The sequence below is a fragment of the Papio anubis genome, chromosome 12, assembly GCF_008728515.1.
Source record: "Papio anubis isolate 15944 chromosome 12, Panubis1.0, whole genome shotgun sequence".
Taxonomy (NCBI): Eukaryota; Metazoa; Chordata; class Mammalia; order Primates; family Cercopithecidae; genus Papio; species Papio anubis.
Window position 1 is genome coordinate 69,961,530 of NC_044987.1, and position 14,078 is coordinate 69,975,607.

At 41.6% G+C, this 14,078-nt stretch overlaps 1 protein-coding gene across 1 annotated transcript in view; it reads right to left on the reverse strand.

Moving 5' to 3' along the window:
- MRVI1 (murine retrovirus integration site 1 homolog) overlaps positions 1 to 14,078 on the reverse strand; it is an 87,719-nt gene that overhangs the window by 31,527 nt on the left and 42,114 nt on the right. The window contains 2 exon segments of the mRNA XM_021926088.2: positions 1,867 to 1,897; positions 4,868 to 4,991. Coding sequence (XP_021781780.2) covers positions 1,867 to 1,897; positions 4,868 to 4,991 — 155 coding nt within the window.

Below are 14,078 nucleotides of genomic sequence, written 5' to 3' on the forward strand. Positions count from 1 at the left end.
CAGAGCTAATTGTGTAAGCATTTGGATTTATGCTGGGATTTATTGCATGGGGGGTTTTGGAGATTTTGCATGAAAATACTGTGTTGAAAGAAACTCCATGTGAGATTTAAGCATTGGTGACTTAAAGCAAACTTCAACCAGCATCTAGCCCGAGTATTCCAAATTGTATATCGATAGAAGCTTTAAGTAGCTGCCAGGATATTAAATAAGGCCAGGTATGATTCTGTTAGGTTAAGCTTTCTGGAATGAATAAATATTTCATGCCAAAATTGCAGGCTGCATGAACAGACTTTGAAAAGGTAGTATTGGTTATACATGGAATTCCCGGAATAGTAGGAAACTACTAGGGAGAAGAAATAGACAGATGGACGTCACTCAGGAAGGAAGCAATGGTCTTCAATTTTTTAGCCATCATCTGCCCTGAGTGGTAGCAGATTTATACCCTGCGGGGTCAGTAACCACAGGGGCTTCTGAAGTTCATGTAACATGGCCCATGGAAGGCAATCATCTCCAGATACAGAACTGAAGGCACAGAATTGACCCAATGATGATGTTCATGGCAATATTGAAAACTACTCCTTGTTGAGCATCTACTATATGCCAGCACTGCTATTCACTCTACAAATTCATGTGATCTCACAATAACCCTCTGGGGTGGGAACTGTTATACCTGTTCATGGGTAAAGAGACCAAGACCAGAAACATCATTAACTTGTTCAAGGTGACACAGGGAGTAATGGAGCCAGGATTTAACCTCTGACTATCTGATTTGAAGCCTGTTTTATTTCCACCATGCTGAAAGCTGTGTCCATATACATTTGCGGTCAGCATTTGGACATTAAACAAACCGCCCATGGCCCATCTTCACAAATGTCAGGGGGTGGGCTTTGAACTCATAGCCCAGTGATGGAAATTTTCTGCCTTATCCTGCCTTGGTCAAGTCTATGAATAATGCTCAATGCTTAATTTTCTATACTTTGATTACTCCTTAACAGCAGTGTGACAAAACAAGTTCTGAATTCAGTGAGAACACTCGGATCCAGGTCTTGGTTTTGCCAACTACAGTATCTAGAAACTTGGTGCGGTTATTTACTCACTCAATTTTCTCTTTTGTGCTGATTCTTGCTTCTTTTCAGAGCTGCTGGGAGGATCAGCTGAAAGGATGGCTATGAGTGTGTTATAGACTGCAAGTGCAATGCCTATGTGCAAGTTATTGATACTATCTGCGGTAGATACTTCATACTGTCTGTCTTCCTCTGCTCATCTGGTCCACATCAGCGGTTCTCACTGTCTCACCTCTGATAAGTTCTCTTTGTCCACCACAGAATGAAATGCAGATTCCCCTCAGCTCTCTCACAACCCTGCTGGGACAAGGAGGCCCCAGTGAGGAATCAGGGAAGGCCGGATTGCTGACAGCACAGCTTCCTGGCTCCGCTGAGCTGGCATTCTTGTAGCTGAAACCCTGAGGTGGCCAGCCCCCTTTCCCACTAAACCAAAGCTTAGAACTTGAAATCTGATCATTTTTCAGTAATTTTGAAATAAATTTGAAACAATTCTGCAGGCTCCCAGCTGGTTTTGTGTATCTAAGTCACACATTTAAAGAATATAAACGATCCTTACAGAAATGTAAAATTTCCAGCTACCTTCTCCCCTCTGCCCAAATTTGTCAAAATCTTCCATGAACGGACGTGGGAATGGGGATCTCATGGTTCAAGAGGGCTGGTCATGAATGTTCATACTATCCCACAGTCACTCTTTCTCATTTTTGTCTAAAAATGTCAGGGCTAGAGTCTGGAGGAAGAAATGTTTTAAATAAGCCTAGTCAAGCACAGGCACTAAATTTCATAACGCACTTGAGCCACTTACCTCAACTTCCTTTTCAGTGAGTGGAGGGGCACTGTGAAAAAGAAAACACACAGTTGAACTTTATGCAACCTAGTCAATAGACCCAAAGGTGACTCTGAATGACCAGCAGACCATGTGTTTCCCGGGGTGGAGTAAGCTGTGTTGGTGAGAAGGAAAAGATGCAATGTCCCCTTGCCTGTGCTCTGTCACCTGTGAGATACTGACTCTTACAGCACCACAACTATCTCTGTGACTTTGGACAAGTTATTTAATCTCTCTAAGCCCAGGCTTGCTCATCTGCAAAATGGGAATCACATCACCTACCTTACAGAGGTGCTATAAGCACTATACGTACTCATGTATATATGTATATGTGTTTGTATGCATAAATATATGGCATCCACACTCAGTGGGCTCTCAGGAAATGTGACCTGTTCATGTTAACTATGAACTCACAGCCTTGCTGTGAGAAATAAGAAAATACCTGTGATAAGGACTTGATAACTCACACACATCTAAGTTGCCATTGTAGTTGTTCTGGGGATATCCACCCAGGTCTGCAAAGCCTCACCCTCCTCTGTCTCTGAGGGCCGTGACAAAGGTGCATGCAGGCCAGAGAATAAATGGTAGGAGAGAGTGACCAGGGTTCTTCTCCACAGCAAGAACTTCTGATGGCTAGAATCACAGAGTGGCAAGAAAGCCCCAGCCGACACAGAGGTGTCCTTTTGAGCAGCTCCTCCTCTGTGCCATTCCCACAGCCAGGGCTCTCCAGCCATAGGCAGTCCCTGTATCTGCACGTCCACTCGGTGTTGCTGCTGCTGCTGCTCTTGCTGGTAACTAAAGCTGGTCCCATCTGAAGCCCAGACAATGTAAATAATACACAGGCCCTTTCCTGTGCTGGGGCGGGGAGGCTTGGGAGGGGTCCTACCAGCATCACAGGACTTGGCAACAGAGCATGCCATTGATAAGCTTCTCAGGAAACACAGCTTCCTCTCTTGAACGGGTGTGAAGGGACCCCAGGAGCAAAGGTAAGGGTCAGCCATCTCTGCAAGGGGCTGGTTCTCACCCCTAGGGAATGATATGAGTGCCTTCCTGTCAGGATGAGGTGACAAGACTCCATGGCCATGAAGTCAGCAGAGTCCAGAACACGGGACAAACAGCTGCAGGGATGTTTGATGCTTACAGTTCTTGTCACACCCATCAGACCCTTGCCTTAACTGTCATCTACAGCATACACATGTGATTTAAATGATTTGGCAAAACTTGCCAAGTTTGTTTCTGACTCCTGGGTTTGTTGGGATATTATGTGAAATGTACGTATTTTCATAAATTATAAACCAAACATTTTTCTATTTCAATGACTAACATTCTGCTTTTTTGCTATAGAAGACACCCACCTTATTTTTATTTTATTTATTTATTTTTGGGGACAGGGTCTTGCTCTGCTGCCCAGGCTGGAGTGCAGTGGCAGGATCACTGCAGAGGTGGCTTACTGCAGCCTTGAACTCCTGGGTTCAAGCAATCCTCCTGTCTCAGCCACCAGAGTAGCTGGGACTATGGGTGCATGCCACTACACCTGGCTAATTTTTTCTTTTATTTTTTATTTCTGTAGAAACAGAATTTCACTCTGTTGTCCAGGCTGGTCTTAAACTCTTGGCCTCAAGTGATCCTCTTGCCTCGAGCCTACAAAGTGCTGGGATTACAGGTGTGTGAGCCACCACAGCCAGATAGAATATACCCACCTTAAAAAAAAAGTGGGGGTCGGAAGGAAGCTCTGAGGACTCAGAGAAGTATGATTTAGGCAGAGAAGCCACATGGCATGTCTGGTGTCTGATACAGATAACTGTGCCTCATAAATGAGCATAGGTACCCGGGGGCAGAACTGTGAGCCTCTAAAAGGACAGAGCATCTTTTTATGTGACCATTTGTATATCTTCTCTGAAGAAATGTCTATTTAAATCCTTTCCCCATTTTGAAAAATTGGTTATTTATCTTTTTATTGAGTTGTAAGACTTCTTTATATGCTCTAGAAACAAGTTCCTTTTCTGATAAGTGATTTGCAAATATTTCATTCTGTGGGTTGCCTTTCACTTTCTTGACACTGTTTGCAGCACAGAAGTTTTTATTTTGAGGAAGTACTATTTATTTTTAAAATCTTGTCTCTTGTGTTTTTGGTGCCGTATCTAAAAAACCCAAAGACATGAAGACTTACATTTTTTCTTTGAAGAGTCTTATAGTGTTCTCTCTGACATTTAGGTCTATGATCCATTATGAGTTAATTGGTGTGTTTTGTGTGAGGTAGGGGTCCAACTTCACTCTTTTGTATGTGGCTATCCAGTTGTCCCAGCACCATTTGTTAAAATTACGATTTTTTTTCCTCTGTAAATGTTACCAAAACCCTTGCATGAGTGGCTTCTTTTTGTCATTTGTCATTTGCACATCTCAAATTATCACTTTATCACAGAGGCCTTCCTTGACCTCCTACCCAATGTCCCACTCCCATGCTGTTCTCTAGATGTGCCCTATTTCATGGTCTTTCTACCAACTTTACTCTTTCAAATCATTCATTTGGTTACTTAAATGTTATTTGTACTTTGGGAGGCTGAGGTAGAAGGATCACTTGAGGCCAGGAGTTCGAGATTATCTTGGGCAACATAGCAAGACCCTATCTCTACAAAAAAGTTTTGAAAACTTAACTAGTCATGGGTAAATGGTGTATCTGGGATTGAAACCCTTGTCTCCTGGCTCAAAGTCCATTCTCTGCTGCCATGAGCTTCTGGTGACCTTCATGCCTTCATGAGCTGTGCCCACCTAAGAACCCCACCTGGTCTTTGAGTTGAAAACACCCAGCCTGGCCTTTCATTATTCTTTTTGTTTTGAATGCATTATCCCTATCTAGACAATTGGACTTTGGCCCTTCTGGGTTCAAGAATTAATACTGGTGTTCCTCTGTGTCCCACCTAGAATCCAACACAGGGGCCACTCCGTACAGGGTCTTCTGTAACCCACATCCTGATTTTACCTTCCAGGGAGACTCTTGTGGACCCGCAGTTTGCGCAGCAGCACATCAGAAATATTAGGCATGACATCTAGGCCACTCTTTGACTCTTCTTCCTCAATAGCTGGGGAGAGTTCAGAAGAAAGCCCTGAAAAAAAAGTGCTTACTTATGAAATGTCTCTTTGAAATCACAGTAGTACTGTTGGCAGTTAGCTTCAAGGGGCAAGGAAGAGCTTTAACATTTATAAGTATCCAGTTCTATGTTATGGGTTTTTTATTTGTTATCTTACATTATCCTCACAATAAGCTAGAATTTAGTCATCCCATTTTACATGTGGAAAAGCCAAGGCTCAGGAAGGTTAAGTCACTTGCTCAAGATTACAGAACTAGCAAATGGCATGGCCAGACTTCAAGGTCTACCTGCTTCAAATGTTATGTTCTTCCCTTTGCTTCCCACAGTATTAAGCTGGCAATTGGAAGCTGGTTGGCTCTTTGGCTATAATGTTTGGGGAAAAAAACCTACTCCTTGGCAGGCTTCTCAGGAGACCTGTTGTGCAATTATTCCTCCTCAGATAAATTAAATTGTTCTATATTCTGTATACTACTTAGAAATTAGCATCTGATTCCATACCCCATAGATAAGAGATTTTCCAGAGTAAACCTAAGGTTGCTAGATCTGTTACAGATCTCAGAAACATAAGTGCCTCCCAGTCAACAGAGACAATGAACAGCTTTTTGTTTTTTAACCTTCTAAAACTATCTTGGGTCTGTGCTTTGAAGACAGAATGAACAAACCAAGTATTCTCTTTTCCATAAATCTTTCTCCTGTTTGAAAACAGCTCCTGTGCCTCTCTAAAGCTTCTCTTCTCCAGACTCCATTTTTCCAACAGCTCACTGTGGTCCACTGTGGCCCATGGTCTCTAGACACCATCCCATTCCTGCACACATTCTGATTTGTTGCTGTTCCAGAGGCCCAGACATTTTCTAACAAGCTCTTAGCACAGGAGGACTTTGGTAAATGTCCCTGGCATTGATGTTTGTTATCCATGCAGCACAGATTTTGTATGCCTGACTACAGGCTTACAGTATACTTAGCATTAAGCAAAACTCTCAACCTCTTTAGTTGACCCAAATCAGGCATCCTCACATCCTGTACAATGGTTACTTTCCATTTGCATGCAGAACTTCATATTTATCCATGTTTTACTCTTTCTCATGGATTTTAACCTAGTATCTTTCCAGTCTGCTCAGTCATTTTCCAGGATCCTAGGCTAGGCTAGAGACCAGGACTATAGGCATAGTTGTAGCCACCTAAAGAGTTAAGATTGGGAATCATGTGAATAGAAAGAAGTCTCACCAAGGGAGACCATGAAGAAACAAGAGGATATCTAGTTTGGCTCAAGGTAAAATATATTTAAATACTTTGAACTTGCCAATAAGAGAATGGTAGGCATGGATTCCTTGGTACTCAAGGTATCCAAGTGAGTTGAAGGATCATCTGTCAGAGATGGGTCAGTTAGCAACTCTTCTTTGGATATAAGATTGAACTAGAAGTTATCTTAGCTACCTGTTACCTCTGTGGTTCTGTCCTGGCATTTATAGCTCTCTGACAAGGTTTCTGTGGTAAACCTTGTGGCACCCCTGGCATCATTCTACTTTTATGTTTGTATCCCTACCACACTCAAAAGAGAGTCAACCGAGCAGCAAACTCCTGAGATATCTATAGGATGATTGAAACATGTGAGGTCTAATAATCAAGTGAAATCCATACCAGGGTTTTTGCCTAGAAAAGTTTCCCAAAATGGTGCCTGAAGAGTAATGCCAGAATTGGTGGGTTCCAGGAACCAACCTCCTTCCTCTTGAATTCAACCAAATTAACAACAAAACACTTCAGAACAAAGAAAAAATATACCAGAAACTCTAAGATACAAGAAAAGGCAATAGTCTTTAAAAACATTGACTACAGAAAGAATAAACATGACTAGGAATAAATGTAGGGCTTCCACCCATGATAGCCCTTTCTTCTTCTCCAAAGAAACAGTATTGAAAGGAAGATGGGAGAGAAAAAATTCTTACAAAGAGTGCAACACCACAGAATAGAGAGGGAAAGGGATGGAGGGGGCAAGTAGGCAGTTGTCAGAGGAGATTCAGAAAGTTTCCCTAGAACAGAAGGTTCGCCATTCCATCTTGCCAGCATTTCAAAGAGAGAAAAAAACCGCCTGGGCTGCCTGCCATTTTGCTTTTCTTACTGATGAGAAGAAGAGAGGAAAGTCAGAATGATTGCACAGAGTGGATTATCTTGAATGATATGAAGGGATTTATAAGGAAGGAACACTAAAGATAAAGTAAATAAAACATGCCCCTCTGAAGGAGTGAATGGCAGGAGACACATGGAAAGCCTCAAATACCATGTTCTCCCCCAACTCCTGAAAACCAGTGGCTAAACTCCTTGGAATTGTCTTTTTTTTCCCTTCCTTTCCTGGCAGAGGAGTGAGAGGCTGTTGGGAAGCATTGGGTCAAATCTGGAAAATAAACCCACGGACAGCCTGTCTCTACAATTCCAACCCAAATTGGTGAAACAATCTGAAACCCACTACTAACCAACCTCCAAAGGAATAAGATGTGCCCCCAATTTGGTATAACAAACTCATGTTTTGGACTATGAAGAGAGTTATGGAAAAAGAGCAGAAACCAATTCTACAAACAGCTCTATCTTAACTTCCCCTTTTCCCCACCACCCAAGCAGTAACAAAACAAACACAAAATATACAATCCTCAACTAAAGCACTAAAGGGAAGGCAAAGAGATCTCAGCTAAGGTGGGAAGGAGTCAACAAAAATTAACTTACAATACAATATATCTAGGGAAAAGGAATCAAGGTAGAAATGTACAAATCAGAAAGAAAGAAAACGAAAACAGATGGCATGGCAACTATACAAAAATACTACAGACAAAAGAGGAAGGATGGTAGAAAGGAAGGAAAAGGGAAACTTGAAGGAGACAGATGTCAGGATGGAAACATAGTTGCAAGAAACACATCAAAAAATGCAAAAGTACACTTCTGTGCAAAATATATACCATAAATACTTTGACTCTAGAAAAAATAAGAACTTGAAAAAAAATTAAGAAATTAGAGTTGGGATGAGAAGATCATGCAAAGATGGAAGATGATTGCTATTTAAGGAATCAAATTGAAGACCAAAATAAAAGGACTAATCAAGAAATTGGGAAATATACAACCAACCAATTTATTGGAAAAATGAAGGAATAAAGCAGATATAGCTTCAAATGGAATTACAGGAGGGTAGTAGAGATTGGGTAACCATAAGGAATGCAAAGAAGGAAAGAAAGATTGAAGTATATAGAGATAAAATAATGGACCTGGAGTTGAGACACTGATGATCAATCTATGCATTATGTCATCTCCAAAGTAGTGAACAAAACAAATGGAACAAAGGACATATTCAAAGATATAACAGAAGAAAAATTTTCCTCACTTGAGGGGAAAGTTGAACGCTTCGGGTTGACAGACCACATCATGTTGAAAAATATATTCAAATGCTTCATACAAAAAAAACAGACAGACATCTACAAGGGAAAGTGAAGATTAAGAGGTGCTAGAAATCAGCTGGTCCCAGCCTTCTCCATAACTTTGAATACAGTGGAGCAACATCTACACAGTTCCAAGGAAAACAGTCACCCAAGAATTTTATAACCATGCAAGATGTCCTTCAATAATTAAGACAAAATTTTCAAATGTGATAGAACTCAGGGAACATAGCACCTCTGAACTCTTTCCGGAAAATTGTTGGAAAACAAAATCCAGCTAAACAAGACATAAATCAGAATAAATTTGGGAAATATGAACCATGGTAAAAGGACCAGTGGTGAACGTGAGATCCTTTTACATTTAAGTCTAAGGCTAAATAACTGTGGAAACCATAATTACAGAATATGGAATGTAAATGTTATAACCTTGACGATGTACAAAGAAGAATTCAAGATGTGTAGAGGTAGAAATGGAAAGGTAGGAAGAAACGTGAAGGTGGGAAGATATTCGGCCATTCTCATCTTTTCCTGCAGGAAGTCAGTAGCTACCACTGTAGTGACTAAATATTCTTATCTTCTGTATTCTTGATATTCTGTCACTTGATGACTTAATCCTGGAGAGACAGCCCCTCTCAAGGCTAGCTGATTCTTAGAGTTAGGAAACAACTCTCCTTCAAGTGCGTCTTTGAAATACAAACCAACCAATACAGAACCCATACCTGCAAACATCGCCTTTATCAAATTCTCACACACCAAGCCAGTACTCCCCCTAAATCACCCCAGGGCCAGTACCTGACAACTGGGGGCCTAGAACCTGCCAAAATTATTCACACTAGCCAACTCTAAACATACTCAGGGTACCTACCCTGCCTCTACCTTTCCTTCCCAAGAAAACCCCAGTAAAGGCTTGGGGCCATCATTCCCCTCACCACTTCTACCTTCTGACCCACCCTGGTCCTTCCCTAAGGGGCTTTGTGTGATGTGCCACATGTCCTGCTATTAGGCATCTGTGAGTACATTCCTTCATGAGAATCATTTGCAGGTCTCTATGTCATACCATACCTGATTAAAACAAATGCCAGGTCCAAAGTTTAGATCAAATTTAAAACATATAGTACAAAAACACTACCTCAGTAACTCCAAACCCTTTATGCATTTTATAATACATTTTTTGTACTTTTAGAAACCAATTTCTCTTCTTTGGAGGAAGCAATTATCAAAATCCAGCAAGTCTTATAGTTCCACTTCAAATTCAATTAAATTCTAATACTTTTAATTTCAAAAAAGTATATGTAGTATAATCTCCCTCTTTTTCCCTTCTTCCTTCTGTATTTGTGGGGGAGGAGGTGTTTAGTGTAAGCTATTTTTACTTTCTTCCTTGTATTTTTCACTATTGGTTGAATTTTTAGATATGAAGATAAGCCACTTTCAACAAAAGTAATGCAATTATTTTCAAATATATCTCCCAGTACTATCTCATTCCAATGAAAATACTTGTTTCTGACCATGTCAGCAACTTGCAGAAATTGCTTTTGGGGCTCTGGTTAAAGATGCTCTGAGTCCCAGGATGGTTCCTAAAAGTCAAAGCTGCTAGTTGGGGATAAACTTTCTTTACCTCTTTCTTCTCAGGGAGGCCTCTTTCCTGCCCGAGACCTGAGGCTCTCAGTCTAGACTGGGGGTTTTGGAAGGACTGTCCATTCAATGTACTTCTCTGCCTCAGCCTACGTGTCCCTCAAAATCCAGGTCCAGATAGCCAACTACCTCCTAGATATTGCCACCTGGATAAGGAGAATAAAAAATCATTTCAAGAGCCACCATTTACTGAACATCAACTATGCAGTAGATACACTTTGTTACTTCTTACAATAGTCCTGCAAATAAAAAATAGCTTAAACACGTCCTTATCCACAAATAACAGAAGTAGCAAGGGAAAAAGAGGGAGATTCTACTAGATATACTTTCTTGAAATTAAAAGTATTAGAATTTAATTGAACTTGAAGTGAAGTGAAACTGTAGGACTTGCTGAATTTTGGTAATTGCTTCCTCCAAAGAAGAGAAATTGGTTTCTAAAAGTACAAAGAATGTATTATGAAATGCATCTTCTGGAGAAACTGAAGCTCAGCTAAGTTAAAGTGATTTTCTAGGGTCCAGCTCATCGCTGTAGAGCCAGAATGCAAAACCACGTTTGTCTGTTGCATTCAAGTTGTTTTCCATGGGCATTTGGCATGTCCAAACTCAAATTCACTGTCTTCCTTCTCAAGCAAACTCCTCCTCCTGCCTCACAATTCATCACCCTCACAGCCATACAGACAGGTACCTGGTGGTATTCCTGGTCTGCCTCTCAGCTCCATCTCCTCGTCAAGTCCTGACAAGCTGATCTCCAATAGCTGTCAAACTGTCATGTCCACATTCACTACCACCTCATTACCTCTCACTAGGCTACTTCCCTATCCTTTTACCTGGTGTCTCCCTGTCTCTAGCCTCTCCTGTTTCAGGCCAGCTCTCACAATCTGTCCAGAAGAATTATTCTAAAATATAGATTTGGGCCGGGCACGGTGGCTCAAGCCTGTAATCCCATCACTTTGGGAGGCCGAGACGGGCGGATCACGAGGTCAGGAGATCGAGACCATCCTGGCTGACACGGTGAAACCCCGTCTCTACTAAAAAATACGAAAACTTAGCTGGGCGAGGTGGCGGGCGCCTGTAGTCCCAGCTACTCAGGAGGCTGAGGCAGGAGAATGGCGTAAACCCGGGAGGTGGAGCTTGCAGTGAGCTGAGATCCGGCTACTGCACTCCAGCCTGGGCGACAGAGCGAGACTCCGTCTCAAAAATAAAATAAAATAAAATAAAATAAAATAAAATAAATAAAATAAATAAAATAAAATAAAATAAAATAAAATAAAATAAAGATTTGATCCTGATGTTTCCTTACCTGCAGGCTTCTCTGACTTTCCAAAGTGTCCTAAATGAAATTCAAACACATTAATTGGCCTTCAAAGCCTCCACTTACCCTGGTCCCAGCCCACTGTTCCCACCGTGTTGCCCATCTCTCTGGGACATGTAGCTCACACTTAGTTCACATGACATTCCTTCTGTTCCTGAAGTATGCCAAGCACTAAAAGATGCCTATATGCTTTTGCTTCTGCTGTCGCCCTGCTTGGGATGACTTTCTCTTCCCCAGATCAAGGTGGCTCCTCCTGAAAGCCTTCCCTGACTCAACCCCACTGAGCTAGCTGCTTCTTCCTCTTTGTTCCTAGGTACTTTACGGCCTGTTAAAGTTTTATCATAATTTATCGTAGTGACTTTTTCTATCCTTACGTTTCCTCTCCTAGACAGTGAAGGTGAGCTCATTTGTTCACACATTTATTTAACGTTTATTGAGTGTTTACTATGTCCCTGGCAATGAGCTGGGAGCTAAGGATGCAATGCTAAGCAAAACTGACATGCCACATCCTCTGGAGCTCATTGTCCAGAGGGACAGAGATTAATCAGAGAAACATCCAAACAATTTCACACTGAGAGATTTTACAAAAGAGAAGGGATCTGAAGGTACCAGCAAACCCTTCCCAAGAAAAGTGACGTGAGCAGATATCTAAAGATTGAGTGGGAGTTCATTAGGCAAAGAGGGAGAGAGGAAGAACATTCCACGCCGAAGACAGCATGTGCCATGCCTAAGAAGAGGAAAGAATGAGCTGCTGAAGGCAGGCCAAAATATTGTGAGTGAGAGAGTGTGGCCCTAGAATATTCTGGGGAAGTGGGTGGGGTTAACCACCCAGGAACTTGCAGGTTCTACTGAGGATTCAAGTGCTCTTCCTAAGAGCAGAATGAAGCCTCTGAAGATGCTGAAACAGATTTGCCTTTTAGAGATCCCTGCAGCTGCTATGTTGGCCATGGTGTGAGCTGGGTTGGGGGTTGGGAACGCAGGGAGAGGAATCAGGTTGCAGGCTGTTGCGATAGCCAAGGGGACTGATAATGGTAGCTGGGACAAGGCCTTCTCCCTGATGGTAGGGCCTGAACCCTTTCCACTTAATGCATCCCCAGCACACAACCTAAGAACTGGCCCAGTGTCAGTCTCACATCTTTGGCTTGAAATAACCTGCAAATGATCAAAGATCAAAACAGCATACAATAGAGTTTCTGAGAAGGGAACTGATTGTGTTGTTGGAAAGACTAGATGCCGCACAGAAATGAGCCTCCCAGTCCTCACAAACTGAAGCAGAGCCAAAATTCTTCAGACTCCAGAATGTTCTGATAATTATCTTTTCCCATTTCTCAAAGGAACAGCCAACAACCATCATAAGAGACTGGAGTTTTCCCCACGAGTTCATATGCAGGGTTGTATTTAGAGCCTATAAACATAATCTGAGCCAGCTCTCATAAAATGCTCCCAAAGCCTTTTATCCTGGGTCTGGGAGGGGATGGGGCTCTTTGATGGGGCTTTCAGAATATGAGAAAAGAAAGTCACAAGTCTGCAAGTATTCATTAAACACAGAGGGTTGCCCACCACATCTCTAGCACTGTGGAGCACAGTGTACGAAAATATCCATTTGGCTGGCAAGATAGAGTTCTGCAACCTAAATGACAGAAATGAAAATGTATGCCAGGTTCCTGCTGGAATCAAGACCAGTATCACATGCAAACATTACAGCAGCTTAGTAAAGTAGGTACTATTATTAACCTCCTTTTAAAGATGAACAAACTGAAGCGTGGAGAGAATTAGAACTTTGACCAAGGCCTTGCAGCTGGTAAGTGACGCAGTTTGAGCTCTTAAGCATCCAGACCCTAGAACTGACAGAAAATGAGAGGGAGTATATGTTGTTGGACACCGACCATGGTTAATTTTAGTTTTAAAATTTGGTGCTTATAGGAATCAAATTCATTTGACTGATAATTTTACTTCTAAGATCCATCTTATGCCCTATTAATATTGGATAATAAAGTTTTGCTGTAGGTAGTAGATGTCTAAATTGGTATATTTTTTGTAAGTTAATCTGGCAGTATGCACATATATATTTAAAAGTAAATACTTTTAATAAATCAATTGCAATTCTAGAATAGTAGCCCATGGAAAAAACAGATCTCTATAAAGATCTATGTAAGAGTGTATTCATTATAACATTGTTTTTAATAGAGAAAAAAGTGGAAACAACATAAATATTAATGAGATAGGTCAAATAATACAGTGTTTCTTACATAATACAATAAAACAGTTAAAAATGTTTAAAGTTCCGTATGCTTTAAATGAGAAACTGTCTACAGTATGTTGTTCAGTAGAAACGACAATGCGACAGAAGCACCTAGTCATCCCCCAACATGTCTTGTCTGCCTTCCATGCGAATGGAGTTTAATTTGGGCATAGGGCCAGCTGTCCCACCAGCAGTCACATTCCCCAGCTTCCCTTGCTGCTAGGTATGGACACGTGACCATCTTATCACCCACGCAGTGGGAGCTGAAGGGGTATGTGCAACTCCTGTGCTAAGAAAGGAAGCTTGGACTTCCATTGTCTCCCCTTCCCTCACATGAGAAGCCAGATTTGCCCATAATCCAGCTTCGACCTTGTATCAAGTCTAACACCTCAGGGCATGGCAAAATGACAACAGGGAAGGAGTGAGGGTCCCCAAATGATCATATGGAGCACTGCCTGCTGCTAACCTGATCAGTTCACCTTGGAGTTGTTTCTTGAGAG